At 31.6% G+C, this 22,563-nt stretch overlaps 1 protein-coding gene and 1 long non-coding RNA gene across 2 annotated transcripts; one reads left to right on the forward strand and one right to left on the reverse strand.

Moving 5' to 3' along the window:
- The first annotated feature begins 11,323 nt into the window (after window positions 1-11,323).
- On the forward strand, window positions 11,324-13,455 carry LOC114388436 (chalcone synthase 6-like). Its single transcript, XM_028348933.1, has 2 exons — window positions 11,324-11,630; window positions 12,286-13,455. The coding sequence occupies exons 1-2, from the start codon at window positions 11,453-11,455 to the stop codon at window positions 13,272-13,274; spliced, it is 1,167 nt and encodes a 388-aa protein (XP_028204734.1). The 5' UTR covers window positions 11,324-11,452; the 3' UTR covers window positions 13,275-13,455.
- Window positions 13,456-13,907: 452 nt separating this feature from the next.
- On the reverse strand, window positions 13,908-14,737 carry LOC114388445. Its single transcript, XR_003661489.1, has 2 exons — window positions 14,518-14,737; window positions 13,908-14,161 (listed from the first exon to the last, which is right to left on the reverse strand). It is a non-coding gene; the product is annotated as an uncharacterized LOC114388445 (long non-coding RNA).
- Between the last annotated feature and the right edge of the window lie 7,826 nt (window positions 14,738-22,563).

Genomic DNA, 22,563 nt, shown 5'->3' on the forward strand with positions numbered 1-22,563 from the left:
TTGTAAATATTAATTTTGCTATCTCTAACAAATATAGTTTGTAAAAAATAGTTGTATTTCACTTTTAAAATAAAAAGGAAATGCAGTTGTGATTAAGAGCACCACTTTCATATCAATATTGATGTAAGTGGTTCTCAATCTACATTAAGCTTTAACTAGATGTAACGACCCGCCTCGTCGCTACGATATCACCACTCTAATAACTCAAGAAATTAAATTCTTTTTCTTTCTTTTATGAAGACTCCATTATTTTGCTTATGAAAATCATAGTAAATTTGAATTTCACAAATATACATACATATATACATACATACATACATATATATATATATATATATATATATATATATATATATATATATATATATATATATATATATATATATATATATATATATATATATATATATATATATATATATATATATATATATGTCCCCAAACACGCACCAATGTTTAACCGAATACATGAATATTGATATAGTATATAGTAGTTCAGTACACATCATACACATAATGAAGATTAAATTAGTTCGAACATATAATTAAATCTATGATTTACATCCTTAATCCAACAAAAGAAATCATGAACCAACTATGGAGGAGTTGATTAACAAAACACAACTCTCTCCCCAAAATAATCCCAACGTCATCACGTCGGCTTGGCGGCTCCTCAATAGAATCTCATCCCTGCATCCTACTGCTATCATTCTGCTCCCACGAACAAGGTTTGCGATCATCACAGGTATCAACCACACGATACAAAATTGCAAGGGTGAGTTCATTATAAAAAGAACTAATGTTAAATCCAAATAATCACAATTAGCAAGAAAACATAAGCAAACATCATGAGCTTACACAACATTCATTATTCAACACCCACATTCAACAATTATTCATCATACACATTCAACAATTATTCATCATCATCCATCCATGGATCCAATCAAGACTGCTTAGAATGATGCATGCACCTAACCTCAACTCTCAGATGCAATGCGGTACGTACCGTATCCAATACCAAGAAAATAGCCCTAAGTGTGTCTACACGACACCTCACTTAGGAAACCATGCAGTATTTGTCGAGGCCACCCAGTCGTGCACCATAACTCCCCCCTAGGTGATCAACCTGGGGCCACAAGGAGTTCCCTACTAGGTGACACACCTCCTAGTACAAAGTACATACTGCCACAGTTTATACTATTTCCCGTGTCATATGAGGTATGAAACATGGGCACCATCAAGTACAATGACCATGGATGAATTAAAGCTCTTAAGCATCCCCTCATAAATGCTTAGATTCTTTAACCACTTTAGTTTCTCACACAAGGGACGTCCGACAAGGTCAATGACCCCCCTCATGAACATACACTACATACAACGTATGAACGTGGCCAAAAGCAAGTGCCAAAGACCATGGACCAATTAAAGCGCCTAAGCATCCCCTCAAAAAGGCTTAGATTCTTTAACCACACTTGTCTCCCACGAATGGGCCATCCGACAAGGTCAGTGCACTCCGCCCCTTACGAACACACACAACATGCACTTGTCAATGCATTTCCAACATCATCAACATTCCATTTCAATGACATCACCAATAACCACAACAACCTCATTCCATATTGACATAACCATCAATAATAACATCAATTCATGTTGGCATGATCACCATTAACAACGTCATCTCAAATCAATATCATCGTAAATATCAACATCACCACATATCAATTAAAGTCACCAATAGCAACATCAACAATAAGTCGCATTCCACATATAAATATATTTTTCATGCCTGAGGTTCACACTCCCCAGGTCTTCAAACAACACAAGTTTAATAAACAATAATGTTATTCATCAACAATAGATATATCGCATCCCATTCATTAAGAACATAGTTTTCTTGAAAGAAAATCAACATGCAACAGTGACAGATAAATATTCTCATAGCTAGGTTCCATGACCCTAACTATGGTGTCAACATGGTAAATTTTATAATAACTCCCCTCACCTATCGTGAGCTCCCCGTCAGTTCCTTTTTGCGTCACTTAGAGGTCTCTCTCTCGTTCGCGCTTGTCGGTCCAACACAAGTCTCTATTACACCAAAACGAAAGGAATTTAGTATGGATTTGAGAAACAAGGTCAAAGGTAACATTCGGGGTCAAATACCCCTGTCAAAACATAAGGTCTGAGAGATGTTTCGGATTCTACAAATGGAAACATCATTTTGAAATTCCGATCACGCCAATGTGACCGGGGTTCAGTGAATGCCGCAAAAATAATCTCAATGTTATAAAAAGATAACTTTTACAATGTCTCATTCTCTAGGGTTTTTCAAATGAAGTGTAAAAACACCCTATTACAGTATCCAACACATAAGAGACACTAAGAGGAACTCAAACTAGCTAGGAGAAGACTTAGAAGTCAAGATTACCTCAGAGAAACTTTGAAATGGAGGATTGAGAGATTTTCTCCATCGAATCTTCAAGGAGGATTCTGAGGATTCCCTCCGATTAAAGTGTTCCTCTTGGTGTAGGGGTCAAACGGCAAGCAATGGCGGCCACCGATGGTCTTGGGTGGTGAAAAATGAGGTTTTAGGGTTTGGGAGACGTTTTTGGGAGAAGAGGAGAGTGAAACTCGTGTTTTTCACGCCGAGGACGTATTTATAACTTGCAATTTTCGCTTAGCGGGCTTGTCGCGCTAAGCCGAAGTCCACTTCTTGCGCTTAGTGCAAGAATTTAGGCTTAGCGCAGCCCCCCTGCACTAGGTCTCGCTTAACGCACCTTTGGGCCACTCAGCGCAATTCCCCTCACTTGGAATTGGGCTTAGCGCAGCTTTGGGCCGCTCAGCGTAATTCCCCTTGGTTGGAATTGTGCTTAGCGCGCCATTCTCACTTAGCGGGAGACCAAAGGTTATTATTTTTTAGATCGCAACGGTCAGACTATAGAAACATATCTTAGGAATATTCAGACAAAATTTGAAGATGATCCAACGGTTAACGAATCAAATATCGCGATTTCCTTGAACTAGGTTTTGGTAAAATCTAAAATCTCATACTTTCAACTTAGCTCAACAAAACTCCACATAATTCAACATCCATATCAAGAAATTCACACATGACTAGTTCAAGGCATACTTCAACTCGTTCAAGTCTATCATATAGTCAAATAACACAATAAATACAATTAAACATCGATTTACTGGTTATAATATCTCAGGGTGTTACACTCGACACTGACCCGCACGATGCGTGGGTTTATAAATAATTAAAGAAATATTTAAATAAATTATTTGTCTGTAAATTAAATTTAAAAATATAATTGTCAATGATATTTATATCATATTTTGAGAAATGAAATAAAAAAAATTACATATAAATTAAAATATTTTTTATTTGTCAATATATTTATAAGAATATTTCAAAATTGGGGGTTGATCACTCAACTAAAGTTGATTCATGTGAATATGTAAAAGTAAGCGTTATGTATAAATTCTATAAGAGCAACATAAGAATAAAGCGAAATCGACATAATAAAGCAGCCAAATAAATATATCTGGGCTTGAATAAACTTCATTTGATGATGAAGATGCATCTTTTGACTTCTTGGTGCTTGTAGCTTTGAACTTTTACTTATGACAGATTTTTTTTCCACATTTTTCTTTAATGAACTTTCTTCTTCTTTTGATGATGAAGATGCATCTTTTGACTTCTTGGATAGTAGTAACTTTGGACTTTGACTTATGACAGTTTGTTTATTCGTCTTTTTTCTTAACGGACTTTGTGAGATTTGATAAACTTCTTCGTTAAATGATGAAGATGCTCCTTTTGGCTTGTTGGATGCTTGTAGCTTTGAGCTTTAACTTATAATTAGTTCTTCACCTGACTCCTCTGATGATATTTGTTATGGGTGAAGTGGGTTCCTTTATTTAATAAAAATATTAATTAGTGGACGAAACTATTAATATTTTGTACAACAAGTAAAAATGTAAATAAATTATACATGCAACATAATTTCAACCAAACTTATCGTTGATCTCATTGATTGTTACATGAATTGTGAACACATTATCTTATTATTTTATATACGTTAAATTAAACTAAGAAAAAAAATAAAGTTTTATTGAATATATATTATAAATATGAAGGTCATGGTTGATTAGCATACCTATGATTCTAATACCCATTTCATGGACATTATATCTTGCAAAGATGTTCTTTTTTGGGGATAAAAGTCCTTATTTTACAAATATTGGGGTATGTCAGCCTTATTTGCATTTTGCGTGTGAAGGAGTTTAGATGCTGTTGTGTTTAGAATTTGTTGCACATCTCGATCGAACATTGTCACCATTACTAGCATAGATCATGGTTGGTTAGCATACCTATGATTCTCATACCCATTTCATGGACATTATAGCTTGCAAAGATCTTCTATTTTTTTACATTATCTTGTCAATGTCAATGTTGGCAGAACTTGGATAAAATAGTTTTTTTATTTGATGTTGTTCCAATTTTTTTCTACAAAATAGTTATTTAGAATAAAATTTATAATCTTTTAACTACATCAATCAATGAATTAGAATAAACTAACAATTTTGTTTATTGAATGTTATAAAATGTGTATAATAAAATAAAATAAAAGAAGGAATTTCATTTTACCCTATGTTGAACCTTGCAAAATAGGATTATCTAGATTGATATAGATCCTTGTACTTGAAATTAAGTTGATTGAATATTCATTTGAAAAATAGTTATTAAAATATAATTGTTAGTAAATTAAAATTATTATAGAAAATAAAATATAAATTTTTTTATTGTAAGCAAAAAGTATGATATAGACTTAATTGAATTAAAATTATTTATTTATTAAATAAGTTGAATCGAAAACAATATAAAGAAACATCTCAAACAAATAAATAAATATCAAATTAAATAAACATGCTAATATAAAAATAAAGAGATAGAAATTTATGGATCAATTTTTATTTAAATATTATCTAAAGATTATATATATATATATATATATATATATATATATATATATATATTAATTTTTTAAGACTTAATATAAAAAATTAAATTTTAAAAAATAATTTCAATTTTCATGTGAAATGACAAAGTGATTGTAACTATCTTTGAGCCTTCTTGGATGTTGATTGCTTTTTTGAATTTTGAGGCTATGTTTGTCTACAGAGTAACTTTAACAGCTTCATTTATGAAAATAGCCGATAAAAAAGGGAGATATGAAAATATAATGTTCTATAGTACATTCTATTGTGAAAAGAAATATATATTAATGAACTATACAAAATTATTATTTAAACAAAATTTATAATTAATGATAAAAGTAAGGATAATTTATTTAGTCTTTTAGTAGCAATTCCAATCTCCTTATTTTTGTTGGTTTGCCACTAACAAGTACCTTTACCTCATTTTCAAGTGCATGAAGTGTACCAATAATGTCTATAATAAAATATGAGATATGTTAGAGTGAAATAAATTAGTCATGAATTTGTAAAAAATTAATGTTGTACCTGGTAGCTCTATCATCCACCCTTTGAGCTAGAGTTTCCATTGAACCAAACTCAAAATAGTGTAAAGGAATGCTAATTGATATGTTATTGATTTTCTTGACAACAATAGTAAGCAAAAATAATTCTTTGAATGTTCATTTGACAGGTTTGTATGCATAATGTGCTGAGACAATTTTTAAATAATGTATGGTATATAAGTTTTCCTTTTGTAAAATATCATTGAATTTTGAAGTCATATTCTCCCATATTGTTACATGTAGTGGAGTTTGTTGTTGCAATATATTTAAAAGTGAAAATCGAATTAAAATAAAAATATTAAATAAATTTAATCAACATAAAATTTGTTTAAATTAATTTATTGTAGACAATTATTTTGTATTTTGTGATAAGAAATATTGGAGATAGTAAATAAAATTATATTTGTAATAGTTAAAGTTGATGTGAAATATATTTTTTACATATTAATGTGAAAAATAAATAAATTTCAACTTTGTTTAACTAACATATCTTTTTATAGATCAGTTTGAAAACTAATTTTAGATCATGAATTTTGTTTATGTGAAATATTTATTTTTACTTATATTCATAGAAAAAAAAATATATTAGAATTTAAAAATTACTAATATAAAAAATTGAATGATGTAAAATATAAAAGGAAATGGTTATCTTTTCATGCAACAACAGAGTGTAGTTTACTCTTAGGTTTCTCTAAAGCCAATTCCGCAACTGATATTTTGGCTGGTTGGAATGTGAAACTTGCTTCTTCACATTTTTTTTTGTTTTTCCGTCTAGCTCTTACACTCCTAATGTAACTCATATATTACAACAATACATCATAACTATTGAAATTGAGTCATGAATTACAATAAAAGACAACAATGAATACTAAATCGAAGATGAAATTTGAAATTCAATAAATAAATCGCACGTGAATGAATATGGATGAAGAACATGAGTGAAGATAAAGAATTGTGTCGTGACTCTAGTTTTTGTTGTTCGAAATCAAAGATAACCTTTAGAATTTAAAATGGAGGAAAATGAAAATTTAGAGAAAAGATATTAAAGGAATTTTAATACTTTCTTAATACAAAAACAAAAGAGAATGTAAGGGTGGGACATTACACCAAACATGTGGAAAGCATCAAAGAAGGACCCAATTTTGCATAGAATTTTGGTATGCCCATATCATGTGGAAGAGGCAACCACCCTTATGATAGTTTCTTCACCTACTTCAACAACTTCTTTTCATGCATGAAAATGAAATGGTAGAAGAAAATACAAACAAATAGACATGAGTGTTGATGGATTGACAAGTGCATCAATTCGTCTAAAGTAGTAAAGTTAAAATGAAAGTTCGAGTATTGTATCCACATGAACTTTATTTGTACTTAGGTAGATGAATACTTGATTAGTAAAAGAAGTTAAAGAAAATTGATTTGAAAAGGTTATGAGAAAAAGAGTAATTTAAATTGACAAGAAAATTAACTCAAACAAAAGGAGAAATTAAACAAGAATTTAAATTAATTAATTAAAGACAAAAAAATTAGAGAACCTAATAATATTGTAGAAGTAAGTTTAGAAGATGAGAATGTTGAAAACTTAGCCTACTAGAACTACTCTTTGATGTAATGTTAATGATTTTTCAATATTTATAATGATTCCAATTTACATCTGCATCTACTAGTATATTTTAATTTTGTCCCTGAATGAAAAAGCCTAATTTATCTATTTTTTTCTCCCAAATCCATTTGCAGAACTAAAATAGTAAATTATATTAATAATAAAAATGTATAACAGACTAAACAAAAACCATCAACTTTCCTAACTACACTAAACATTTATTGTGGTCGTAATAGTTATAGTGTATTGTTAGTCCGAGCAATGAGACGGGCTGAGGCATAATAAAAGCTACAAGCAAAGGAATGAGTGAAGTAATGACAAATTAGCAAACAGTCTGACGTGACAACGTATAGATTTGTAGTTCAGGATTTATATATTATAAATAGACGTGACAGGGTATTGATATCTGGCTCAGAATTTATATATTATAAATAGATTTGGTCTAAATTGTGTTCAGAATGCATTTGAAGAGGTTGGTGTACAGGATGAGAACAAGGTTTATCTCATTGGCTGCACCAGTATAAGTAGCTTGCAAACTTCAGTGTTTTATTATTTTGCTACGGCACGACTTGAATTTTCTTGGTAGCCCAATTCCCTTTAGTTGGTGTTTCATCTTACTACTTATCTTTATTGATATCTTCAGCTCAACTGGTCTGGTTCAAAGATAAAAGCAAAGTTGTCTTCATACCTGTTGTTGTAGCTGTAAGTTGTTAAACTTGGCTCTGTTATATGTGTTGGCTAAATATATGGGTTGTTCATGTTATTAAATATTCTTGCTCAAGTCTTAATTTTGCCTGTATCTGTTTCATTACGCTAGTTTCATTAAGCTCCCATATTACTAATATGACATTTTTTTTATTCCAGTTATTTGAGACCATTGTTGAAGATAATGACATGAACAAAAATCAAGAATATCCAAGAAGCTTGGTGAAACATTTAAGGTTGCTTATACCTCTTCCAGATCCTCTTGAATATTTTTATACTTTGTTTCTTGTCTTTTAACGTGGTGTTTTTTTTTTTTTTGAGAAATCGTCCTCTAAATTGGGAAAAAATGTCAGTTCATTCATGTTGCGTAAATTATAATCATATTACTTTTTCTAATAATCGTATTCCCCCGCCCCAAAGAAAAGGAACACAAGAATTAATTATATTCCTATACCACCACATACTATATATCTGATCACCACAAGGCACAAAAAACCACATAGCCTTCTCGAATCAAGTAGCAAGCTATAAAGCACGGACACTCTAATTTCTTGTCATATTTGTTGTCCGACATGACACTAATGAAAAGAATCTCCATCGAGGAGTGAAATAGAACATGAAATCGTCAGCTCCCAAGCAGTGAGAGAAGGCTCAGGACTATGACCACGTGCCTGTTGAAGAATGAGCCGGCGACTCATAGGCAATGGCTTGATTAAGGGAAATCACTGGAGCCGTAGCGAAAGCGAGTCGACGCCCGTGTCCGAGTTAAGTTTGACGTGTTTAACAAGTGTTCATGTGTTCGTGTCCATATCGTGTCCGCATCGTATCTGGTGTCCGTGTCAGTGTTGGTGCTTCATAGGTAACAAGCATATTAAATACTACATAATTGACTCCACCAACTCCATGCAAAGTTAGCCACTTAATATTACCCAGACCGCACAAAAAACCAAAGAATCTGATTGGCCATTACATCAAAAGATGTTCCCTGCATGTAGGCAATATTTATCATCAATCAGATCGACAACCTCTCCTCTGAAGCGCGAAACTCTGTTCCCAAAATCGAAAGATCACTTCTGCAACAAGTAAGAATGCAACACATCCTTGACCAAACTACATGCGGATGACAACACGACTTATGAATTAATTGATTGATTCTACAATGCAGCTTCCAGTGTTAGACATTGAGCGAAACCACATATCTGTTTGGACAATAAAATAAAATAACAGGGACGTTGAAAATCTAATGATTTATCGTATCATCAAAAAATAATTTGATGCTAACAACTATGTATGGTTATTTTAGTATATTATCAAACGTTATTCTTATATCATTAGTTAATATTATTATTCAAAGACTAAAAATACCAATAAAAAAATTCAAACATTAACTAATCAAATTTTAAATTAGGAACTAAAAATAAAAATTTGAAAAAGTTTTAATAATATATATATATATATATATATATATATATCATATATATAATTATTTTACTTTTTTATATTGATTTATATCAGATCAATCATCGGTCTGAATTTTAAAATATTCACGATCTCTTCTCTAGAAATTAGGGGATGAAAAATGAAAACAACAACACGTACGGTTAATTTTGAGCCATTGAGAGCCCTTTTTTTCTAGTTGTTTTTGTCTTTTGGTTAATATGAATGTCATTGCTATTGGAACACCCTGTTTGCTATTAGCAACCCTTTGCTTTAGTTTTTCTTACAAAAATATTCCTCACAAAAACGTGTTTTTGTTGATCATGATACGCAACAAAATGTATGTTTGATTTTGCATAAGGTGTGTGTTCCCAACATATATAGAAATGTGTTTTTGTTTTGTATTAAAGTCTCTCTACCACTGGTTGCTTAATGAGTTGTTTTGTTCCAAACACTCTTTGCTTAATTATTTTATCATTGGAGATGATCTAGGTGTCATGTTAGGTTGTTTGAAAGTAAGTCCCATTTACTTATGAGTTTAAAAAAAATCTTGTCATTTAAAGAAATAATTTAAGAGTTGTTTAAAATTATACTTGGAGCAAAATATATATGAATTACTTAACTATGATATAGCATTGTATGGACCAATAAGCATAAGCTAAAGAACTCAAAATGGGTTGCTTAATTTTTACCCATTGGAGATGCTTTTAGTTACTTTATAAAATTAATCAAATTAATAGAGATAGAAGTTTTCTTTTTAATTGAAATTAAATTAATTACAATATAATTTACTCCTTTGAATAATAATCAAATTAAGAATGATATATTAATTGAAATTGAATAAATTACAACAGAAGAACAAAACGTTTGGAGAGTGCGAAACTTGTGAAGAACAAAACATATACATTTTCAAAACATACATTTCAATCTAATGGTGTGGTCCAACTGTCCAAGTTCTTCCATAGATAAAAATTATTAGATAATCTTACGCGTATTTGTTTCACTGAATCTTTTAGAATTCATGTGAATGTGGAGATAGATGAGAATATATATTTTCAGGTGAAATGCCCATGTAATCGAAAAATATTATTCTTAAGATATTTTTTATTCCCAAGAAAGTGGGATGGTTACGTTGATTTTATATTGAGATAATTTTCATGGAAAAAGGATGAGAATATGAATTCTTATTGGTGAAAATCATATTAATTATGTAAAAATTTGATTATACCCTCAATATCAATACCTAAAGATAAAATACAAGTATGTTGGAGTTGTTTTTTTTAGGTGTATATAATAAGTTATTTAATATAAAAATGACATTTTAGTAATTCAACATATATTCCTAGAAAAAATAACTTAAATCAAACACATTTTTAAATATTCCTGTGAATATAAAAAAGATTCTCAATCAATTTTAATAATTAAACAAATTTATTTTTCTCAAAATACTAAAAAATATCATATATTCATGAAAATAACATTTCCAGAAATGAAAAAAAAAATTGTAAAACAAACGTCCCTTTAATACTTGTTTATGATTTGATCCATTTTTTACTACTCATTTTCATTCTATTATTTTATCTCTCACTATTTTTCTACCATATCAAACATCATATATTTGATAAAAAAAATAATATTATATATATTATTTCCACTCTATTTTTACTTTTTCTTTTAGTTTCTCTCTCTTATTTACTTCAGAATTCAAGACAGAAAACATATGTTACACATGTTTTCTATGACGACTCTATCACCTTCTCTATTCACTATCCCAACCCATCCTCTTGGTTGCTTCTCACAATGAAAATGTGCTTATTCATAAAAAAACTAAAACTAAAAACAATTATATTGGGTTGGTAAAATAGGAGAGTCAACGGTCTACGTAGCCATGCGATGCACCAAAAATAATTGGAAGAAAACGCAGCCATGAGTCAGAAGAAGCATGCACTGCATCTGCATCTACATCTACCTACCTACCCATTTCAACTTTGTATATATATCCAACCTTCCAAACCAGTGTATATATAATATATAGCATCGATCTCCATCATCATATCATAGCCTTTTCTTTCATAGCTACTACACTACTTTATCACTTTCATTCTTTAATTGGGTTCAAAGAAGCTTAATTAATTGGTTGCAGAGATTGAAAATTAGGAAAATGGTGAGTGTTGAAGAGATTCGTAAGGCACAACGTGCGGAAGGCCCTGCCACCGTGATGGCTATTGGCACGGCCACTCCTCCCAACTGCGTAGACCAGAGTACCTATCCTGACTATTATTTCAGAATCACCAACAGTGATCACATGACCGAGCTCAAAGAAAAGTTCAAGCGCATGTGTAAGTTAATCTACACCTATCTTCATTTCATTATACATATTTTTTTTTATTAATAATCATGCTATATGTGTGCAAAATATGTATTGCATTTGCTTATAATTAAGTTTCACTGAAAATATGTATTGCATTTGCTTATAATTGAGTTTCATTGAAAAATTTGACTGATTTCTTTTAATGGAATTTCTTTTTTTTTTCTTCATAATTACAAGGCTCGAATCTGACACCTTTCTTAAGGGATGAGTCTAGTTCTACTATGACTAACAATTTGTTGGTCATTTCATTGTATATATACACGTTTGCATGCTGTCTTTTGTATAATATATATTGATTATGCTTAAATATGTATTTAGTCCAATTTGAGGCACTATTAAGTTGGTTTCTTAAACAAAAAATTATTTTTTTGATTCCTCACATTTTTATAATGTTTTTTACTCTTTCAACTTTGTTTTGAAGATTATAAATCTATTCTTTTTTAATCTCTCAAATTCACTTTGAGGGCTAAAAATAACATTTCAAATTTGAGATTAGAAAGCCCAAATTTTCAATTGAAAGACCAATGAAAAATAACTTAAATTAAAAGCATGTCTAAAGCTATTGTTTATTTTCAATACCTTTGATTGGCTTAATATTAATGAAAACTAGTTTATCATTTCAGGTGATAAGTCAATGATTAAGAAACGATACATGTACTTAAATGAAGAGATCCTGAAGGAGAATCCGAGTGTTGGTGCCTATATGGCTCCTTCATTGGATGCAAGGCAAGACATGGTTGTTGTGGAGGTACCAAAGTTGGGAAAAGAGGCTGCAACAAAGGCAATCAAGGAATGGGGTCAATCCAAGTCCAAGATTACTCATCTCATCTTCTGCACAACCAGTGGTGTGGACATGCCTGGTGCTGATTATCAGCTCACAAAACTACTAGGACTTCGTCCATCGGTGAAGCGTTACATGATGTACCAACAAGGCTGTTTTGCTGGTGGCACGGTGCTTCGTCTGGCAAAAGACTTGGCTGAAAACAACAAAGGTGCTCGTGTGCTCGTGGTGTGTTCGGAGATCACAGCAGTCACATTTCGTGGCCCGAGTGACACACATCTTGACAGCCTTGTGGGGCAAGCCTTGTTTGGAGATGGTGCAGCTGCTGTCATTGTTGGATCAGATCCTCTGCCAGCTGAAAAGCCTTTGTTTGAGCTTGTGTGGACTGCACAAACAATCCTTCCAGACAGCGAAGGCGCTATTGATGGCCACCTTCGCCAAGTAGGACTCACTTTCCATCTCCTCAAGGATGTTCCTGGACTCATCTCCAAGAACATCGAAAAGGCCTTGGTTGAAGCCTTCAAACCCTTAGAAATTGATGATTACAACTCTATCTTTTGGATTGCACACCCTGGTGGACCAGCAATTTTGGACCAAGTTGAGGCTAAGTTAGGATTGAAGCATGAAAAAATGGAAGCTACTAGACACGTGCTTAGCGAGTATGGTAACATGTCAAGTGCATGTGTGCTGTTCATCTTGGATCAAATGAGGAAGAAGTCAATAGAAAATGGACTTGGCACAACTGGTGAAGGACTTGAATGGGGTGTGTTATTTGGTTTTGGCCCTGGACTCACTGTTGAGACTGTTGTGCTACGCAGTGTCACTGTCTAATTATATTCTTTCTCATGTCTTGTAAGTTCTGTTTGAAAAATGTATTCCTTCTCTTTTGCTTCATTTTGTATACCAGTAAATAAGAACATGTCATGTTATTAATGCAATTAAGCTTAACACATAAATTATCTATGTATACATTTGCAAAGTGAATAGCTTTTGTCCAATGGCTTCATTAAAACATTCTTTGTGGCTCACTATAAATTAGATTTGTAGGACTTCATCAAAGGCTAAAGTACCACACAACAAAAGCTAAGTTGAGTTAATTTAGTTCTACTACGCCTTGCACCACTTCTACTTTTAAAAGCGACGATTTCAAAACCGTAAATGTAGACGGGAGATTTAAGTAGCAGGAGACAACTGGGTCGAGGTGGTGGTTCGAGTGGTTCGAGGAGTAGTGGATCCTGTCGAAAGCGACCTTGAGGACGATGTCGGAGTATAAAGAAGTTTCAAAATGCTATCAAGGGTGGTGTGTTGACAATTTCAATAAACGTGTAGAGGTAGGTCTGAAAGAGAGGCTTAAATTAGGAACAAAGAAACCTTGCCAGAATTTATCAATCTTGTACTAAAAGAGAGTCGAGAAATATGTCAAGCACATTCTGCAGGTGAATTTGCAAATACATACACAATGTGTAATCAAGAACCTATTTTAATGATCTCATGTTCTCATAACTAATAAATAAGTATCTTTTATTTATTTTAGCTTAGCCTTGTAATAAGTTACATGCAGATGACTAGTAAGCAACAGAAGCAAGAGGTAAAGTACTGGTATCAAATTTTGTTGAAGAGCCCTACACGACAGCATGCTTACAAACTCTTCACAAGATTCCAACAACTATTTTTCTTATTCATCATTCTACTAATATATCTTATTTATTGCTGCTTGCCTGAAACCATAAAAGATTATTTTGATGAATAGCACATATTGAACAGAGTTTAATAATGTACAGGTATTCATGAATACAAAATATGAACTTAATTTGGATACGCACTCAGTATAAAGATTTTTACAATGTCAATTAATTAAATAGTACCCAAAATGTGACTTTTAAATAGTCATCACAAAAGATCAATTTTCATTTATATAATAATTTATGATTGGTTGACCATGCTAAAACCTTTATACTATCTGTGCATTCTAATTAAGTTTATACAATATTAGTGTTTACATAAGTACTAACTTTGTGCATAGGCCAATAATCACATTCCTATGGAATGAAGACAAATTTAAATTGATATTTACCTTCTGTTTAGGACGAGACCTTTTCTGAGTTTTCTTTGGAGCTGGCTTGGAAGAAGGAGCTTTTGGAGTGCTACCACTGGGTTTTGCAGGTTCTTTCTTAACCTGCCCTGATGACTGAGATTCAACAGGTTTCTCAGCTTTGAGTGATGCCATTTTACAATTATCTTCTAAGAGAAGTGTGTTTAGTTTGCTAAAAATGTTCTTACAGTTATCTAGGAGAGTGCAAGAGACATCTATTTATAGATGAATTTGAGAATAACATTACCTCACAAGTTCAATGCTATTCCATCAAATTGCCAGCAACCAACCCTCTTGGGGGAATGGAATAAACTGAAATGGAGGCCTATAATAATATGCTGTAGCATCTGATGCTTTACCTAAGGCAATTTTCACAGATATTATTGGATCCATATATTCTACAATATCGCTGATAACATTAAGGAATGCATGCATACCATTTTTAACTGATATAGTGATATAGCACTAAGGAATGCATACCGTGTGGAATTCAGATGAAGGCTCTTTGAACACTGATATTTTAATTCTTGTCACAACTAGACTGTTTTCGAATATGGCTTAAAGCAATTATTTGCTTCTCATCGCACTAAAGTAAAAACAGCAGAAAATATTCAAGCATGTCATTGTCTAAGAACAAATAAATTAGAGACACTTTTGCAGGGAGGAAGAGATTTTTCCTGCTTTGTACAACTAATGTGCTAAATTAGCTACATTATTAAAAATATAGTTGCTCTTACCCGGGATTCCCGGCATAACTTGTGAACCTGTTACATTACAATCTCATATCTCAAATGGTGGAAACAAATGAGGATACCTACAAAGACATTCTGATGCTTAAATTAACAAAATGATTTGCAAATATGAGAAAATATGACTGAGTGAGATTGTTGATCATACTTGAGGAATTTAACGCCTATAGATGGAATGGTATGGTACCAAAATAATAAAAGTAGTATCCCTAGTACGTAAGGAAAGTGGGAAAATGGTTCTTTTGTGTGTATACACATTAAACTCATCAAATAATGCAGAAACTATATATGTTTGCTTCAAAGAAAACATGGAAACTCACATGACTAACTAACAACGAAACACGCTATAACTATACTGCATAATTTATTACGTACACACGTAGTTTTCATTGTCTTAAGGTACAATTCATACAACCAACTATAGGACTAACTGACCCTAGATAAATTTTACAATATGTATTTATGTACATACTTCTGTATGTGGTAAGAAATCATTTATCTGAAATAGATCTAAGCTTAGGCAGACCAATTGATTTGTGATTATGGATGCTGAAGGGGTTTAAATCATTAGTAGTTTAACAAAAATATATATGTTGTGTGTTTATCCCTGCATTTCCTTAACAGCTTCAAATTTGTAGGAAGTATGGTTCCTTTGATGCAGCACGGTGACAGGGTCAGAAACAAAAATTATTTAGTTTTTCCTTGACAATATAAAATATATAAAGGACCTTCCTCTAGTTCCATGTGCATAATTAATTGTTTTCATCAAATCATTTCCATAGCTATCTTGATCAGAAGGCTGATCCAATATAAATTCAATAAACAGAAGCGTTCAACGAATTAGATTAATATTTCAATTTTAAATTTTTTGAGGATCATTAATGAATGCACCCAAGTGAGAAAGTAACAAAAAGGAAGATAACAAATGTTACATAGTATGAACTACTCTTTGACCTTCTTTTGGGGGAAGAAGAGTGTAACACCCTGTTTTTTTTAAAATAAAAAATTATTTAAAAAATTAATAGAATTTTTAGAAATTAAATAAATGAGAGGAAAGAGTTTTATAGTATTAAAAAATAAATAGAGTAAAATGATGTTTTAGAAAATAAATGAATGTTTAATTTATTATTTATTTAATCAAATAGTAAAATAAAATTAATTTTTATAAAACAATATAATAAATAATAAGCTTAGAGTACCATAAATATAAATAGAGACATACTAAGTCAATTTTTACGATTAAGATGTGTCTCTAATTTTTTTCTTCTTCCCAAATTCGTTCTCTTTCTTTTTTCTCTCCCAAAATTCTCTTTTTTTTCGCATATACCAAAACATGTCCCATTAAAACTACAATTTCAGATTTATTAACCGTTGGATCGTCTTGAAATTTGGACAGCGCCTTTGGAACTCATTTTTGAACATTCCCATCATTGGGATTTTCAAAATAATGTTTGTAGAGAGAAATGTCTCTTGCATGGAGATAATGAAATTGAATCTTCTCCTTCTTTCTAATGCTTGAAAATCCTAACAAAGTAACCAAAGGAAAAACTTGAGAAATATTAGGGAATCGCTAGAGATTCTACTACCACTACCGGACTACACACATGAACCCGCTTAGAGGTAAGGGATGAGTTATTCACAATTAGGGGATAATGAGAACATGTGTATGGATCCTTAGAAAATCAATTGAAATGGATTTTGGGATGTTTCTGCAATTTTGATTATGTCTTTACAGTTATAACTGTGAATTATATATGTTTGATGAACCAATTGATGTCCCGATGCAAAATTGTTGACGTGTTCTTGTGTTGAATGTGAACCCTATAAATTGAGTTTTTTTTTTCTTCGAATTAACATGAATTGTACTCTAAATAATTTTCTCTTTAATTGTTTATTTTATACAAATTATTGTCTTTGTTCTATATCTTCCCACGATGATGATCAACATGTTATATATACATTGTAATAATAAAAGTAATAAAAAATAAATTAAAGAAAGTTGTAATTAAAGTTAATGCTTAGTAGTAATTTCTTTTGATACAATTTTAATTTAATTGTTGTAGAAATTCTTTTCAATATAGTTCGATTTAATATATATGTGTGTTTTGTGCCATGCAAATATTATTACTGTGTGATATGTATATGATTCATGAGGCATGATAAATTTATTATATTGAGATTATGAAATTGTGATTGAGATTGTGCGTAAGTGATAAATTGAGTATGTATTAGATTGTAAGATACATGTGTATTGAGATTTTGTATGCGTTGAGTTATGACCTATGAACGATATAATTACACAACTGCAAGACCTTTTAAAGACGTTGAGTTAATGAGCGATGAGTATTATGATGGGATCCACTGTGGGCGCCCGACAAGTTGAATCACTTCGAGGCGCGACAATTTAAAATTATTTTGAGAACAATTGAGGAGTCGTGTGTTTTGTATACTTCATAGATAGAGTCTATGTGTTAAAATATTTTCTGGGTTGGACCTGAAACAGGAGAAAATGGCTCTGACGAACTCTTTAGAGTCTAGGCCTTGGGTTAAATACACTCGGTTTGAGTGTTCCTTTAAGTCTGTGTCAATTTCACATGGTTGGAGTATTCTCACAAAAGAGCGTGACCTTGACTGGTCTCCCTATGATTTTACCGAGTGAAAGTAACTTGACTTACCAGTGTATGGTCTGTCTTGTCATGTACTCCTAGACGTCCAACGGGATTTTTCACTGACATGGTACCACATTGCATATAGGATTGAGTCTTAGTGTATTTGTTCCATAACACTAGTGGAATAATCATTGTGACTTGATACATGATTGTAACATCCCATTTTTCGTGAATTAAATTAAAAAGGTTTTTCATTTAAAATAAATAGAGTTTTTAAAAAAATGATGAGGCTTTTGTAATTAAATAAATAAGGAGAAATAATTTTATTAATTAAAATGATGGTTTGAGAGAAAAAAGGTATTTTATTTATTCATTTGTTAGGGAATAAAATAGAATTATTTTTTATAAAATAATAAAAATAAATAAATAGAGTAAATAATAAGTTGTAAGTACCCTAGTTATAAATAGAGACGTGTTAGGTCAGTTTTCACATTGACGATGTCTCCTCTTACTTTTAATTTCGTTTTTCCCCCTCCTTCCAAAACCCTCTTTTTCCCGCATACCATCAAATCTATCTCAGAAAAACAACGATCTCAGACTCATTCACCGTTGGATCATCGTGAAATGTAAGCACCAGATTCAAAACTCAATTTCGAGCCTTCTCACCGTTGGGAATTAGGAAAAGATGTTGAAGCTAATAGAAATATCATTTTCATTGTAACTTTTTCTTTCCCATAGAAACTCAGAACTGTCTCGGTAAAACTACAATCCTGGACTCGTTAACTGTTGGATTGCAGTGAAATTTTGATATGTGTTTAACCGTTTAATTCCTGACTGTTTCACCGTTGAGATTTGTATAATAATGTCTGTGAACATAGAAAGATGCATCACACCTAGGACCATGGAATGGAGGTTTCAATCCCTTCTCATTCTCTCTAACGTTTGGGAATCCTAATAGAGCAACCATAAGAGGAGCTCTAGAGAGTACCAAAAATGCCACAATTGATAATGGAGAAATCTTGAGTGACTACATCTAGGTAAGGGATGAGTTATTCACACTTGGGGATTAGTGAGAACATGAGTAGGGATCCTTAGAGTATCAATTGGAATGAGTCTTTGGGTGTTTCCGTAATTTTTTATTTTATCCTTATAATTATAACTGTGAATTATATATGTTTGATGAATTCGTTGATGTCCCAATGAGAAATTGCTGTGAAATTGATGTGTTATTGTGTTGAGTGTGAACCCTTAAAAAAATTGAACTCTTTTTATTAAGTGAATTATATTCTAAATAATATTATTCAATGACATTTTATACAAATTATTATCTTGTTCTAATTTTTTCTACGACGATGATCAACATGTTATGTGTATATATTTATTGTAATACTAAAATAATAAATTAAAGAAAATTGTAAGGTTTATACCTAGTGGTAATTTTTTTTTGATGTAATATTAAATTAATTGTTATAAAAACTCTTTTGATTAAAAATAATGTAGCTTGATCTACTATATATATATATATATATATATATATATATATATATATATATATATATATATATATATATTGTGTGATGCAAATATGATTACTGTGTGATGTGTATATGAGTTATGAGATGTAATAAATTCTTATAATGACATTATAATATTATTATGGAGATTGAGTAGTACAAAGCGGAATGTGTCAATTTGCGAGATACATGTAAACATGAGATGGTTGATTGTGACATTATGAGATGTTAAATTGTGGGCATGATATTTGGTTGTGAATAAGTGTGTGTGTTTAACACTTATGCGACAATAATTATGTTGTGAGCTGTGAATTATACAATAATCCGACCAGTGTTGATATTGAGAAAATGTTTATGCGCTGCGTTAAAGAGAAAGTGTAGGTTTCCTATTTAGGAACCAGTAGTAAATTGTAGCGCAATGTGTTAAACGTGTTTAAAACACAAGTGTGAGGTCGTGAGTATTGTATAATTCATGAGCAATGTCTATAAATTGAATTTGTGATGAATTGTGGAATAACATGTTGCTTTGAGATTATAATATTGTTATTGAGATTGAGTATAAATGCAAAGTTAAATATGTGTTAATCTGTGATATACATGTAAACATGTGATGGTGGATTGTGATAATATGAGATGTGAAATTGTGAACAAGTTTTAGTTGTGAATAAGTGTATGATTAACACTTGATGTGACATTACTTGTGTTGTGAGCCGTGAATTATACAATAACCCGACCAGTGTTATCATAAGAAAAGTGTTGATGCGCAGTGTTAAAGAAAAAGTGTAGGTTTCCTATTTAGGAACCAATGTTAAAAAGAAAGTGTAGATTTCCTATTTAGGAACCAATGTTAAATTGTAGCGCAATGTGTTAAACGTGTTTAAAACATGAGTGTGAAGTCATGGGTATTGTATAATTCATGAACAGTATCTGCATGCAAAAAATTATTTTAGGGGTTGGACCTGAATCAGGAGGGAGATGCCCTAACAGAATTTTCGGAGTGTAGGCCTTGGGGGTACATACACCCGGTTTGAGTGCTCCTTTAAGTCTGTGCCGATCCCACATGGTTGGAGCATTCTCACAAAACAGCGTGACCCTGATTGGTCTCCCTATGATTTTACTTAGTGAGAGTAGCCTGACATACCCATGTTGTGGTGTGTCTTGTTATGTACTCCTAAGCGTCTCAGGATAGTTTTTCACTGACATGGTACCACATTACATATAGGCTTGAGTCCTAGCATAACTATTGCATACACTTGTTGCTTGTTTATTATGAAATTGATGTGTTATTATGTCTTGATCGGAGTGTGTGATTCATGTGTAATGTGATTGATGATTGAAAAATGAATTTTAAATGACAAAGTGATAGAATTACATGAGTTATGTTTAAGTAAGTTGTAACTCATTTATATGATATGTATATCTAGTTGTCTTGTTTCTCTATTAGTTAGGAATGTGATAACTCACTCCATGTGTGTTGTTTGTGTTTGAATCTTGTGATGATCTTCAACTTTGTGTTCGAGGGAACAGATGACTAGGTGAATTGCTTTAAGGAACCTTGTGCTGAAAGACGTTGGGACACAATGTTCTGATAAGATGTGACATTGGGGTATAGGTTTCTATATTAATTGTATGAAGTTTTAGGCGGCATTGTTTGAGCCGATATGACTTTATTATTTATTTGGACAAGTTTGAATATGATGTAAAAGAAAGTGAATGTGAGCCTTTTACCCTGTTGAAAGGATTTTATTTAAATGTGTTTTAAAAACTTTTAATTAATTATGATTTATTTTCCTTTTATTAGTACATATATGTATCGGGTAGAGGGTGTCACAATGATGATGGACAATCAATTGTATGAGTGTGAGATGTGTTATAATTGAGATGTGTTACTCTGAACACGTGATTAATGTGAAGGTGTAGAATGTGATTAAATCCTTGGAACAAGTGATGTTATAATAAGTGATATTGGGATATAGGTTTCTATATTAATCGCATAAAATTTTGAACATGTAATTTTTATCATTTTTGTTTCACATATTGAGTCTTTAGTTTATTCTCTGGGATTTTGTACGACCTTGTTTTGAGTCGAAAATGTTTTCATTCCCTTAATTGATAAATTCTTAATTTGGTGATTAACGTGGATGTGAACATTTTACCCACGTGAACTCATCCTTTATGTTTATTAAATAAAATCATCATTTTATGTAATTATGTATTTTCATGTATTTTATTATATAAATATGTATATCAAGATAAAAAATATCACAAAGAGAGATTTTAGTACTAATTTGATAGATCAACAAAGCCAAAAAATGAAAGTTACAAGAGAAAATTCTCATAACTAATGTTTTAATTTCCAACATTACATTATACTTTTTGAATATCCGAAGTGGTTTTGTTGCCAGCATTTTAATACCTAAATTACCGACAAAGAATATGTTGTTCCTTAGTTACAAATCACTATGGCCGTAGTGACTATCACCATTAAGACCACAATATTTCTGTTTTAGAGGTCTCAACAATCACGTGGCCATTGTAATTTTTTGCAGTTTCAATAATTAAAATGCAACTATGGCCGCAACTGCAATTTAGAACCTGGCTCGGTGCTAATCGTGTTGGTTTACACTTTACATTACCTAGTTCCGTCCCTGTTTACATATGCAACATATATAGAGGAAGTGCTGCTCAAAGATGAGACTAATACGAGGAGAATTTAATAGGTAAAACATATATTTGGTAAGATAAAACTCCTACAATACAGCATTTTTACGCAAGGCCATTATTTGGTGGTTGAGATTAGGATGAATGATGTTGAGGAGGAACCTTCTGTAAAGCCACTTATTACAAATAACTTTTCTTCATTCTTTGTTTTCCTATCTATAATTCCTTGTTTTCTGTTCGAATGAACTATTGGATCTTAAAAGCTTCAGATGGCCAGGGCAGTAGAAAAACAACAAAGGGCGTTGCATCTTTCTTTTGCTAGCTTTATCAGCTCCAATTTTAACTTTATTTCTTTCATTCAAAACTACTATAAATAATGCATGAAAAATGTGGACTGTGAAGTTATACTAATTTGAATTCCTCCATTTCAATCAATTAATCACAAAGATTTAAATGCGTTGCATTTGACATTACTGTAAAAGTTATATAAAAACT

This window comes from Glycine soja, chromosome 2 (assembly GCF_004193775.1).
Source record: "Glycine soja cultivar W05 chromosome 2, ASM419377v2, whole genome shotgun sequence".
Lineage (NCBI taxonomy): Eukaryota > Viridiplantae > Streptophyta > Magnoliopsida > Fabales > Fabaceae > Glycine > Glycine soja.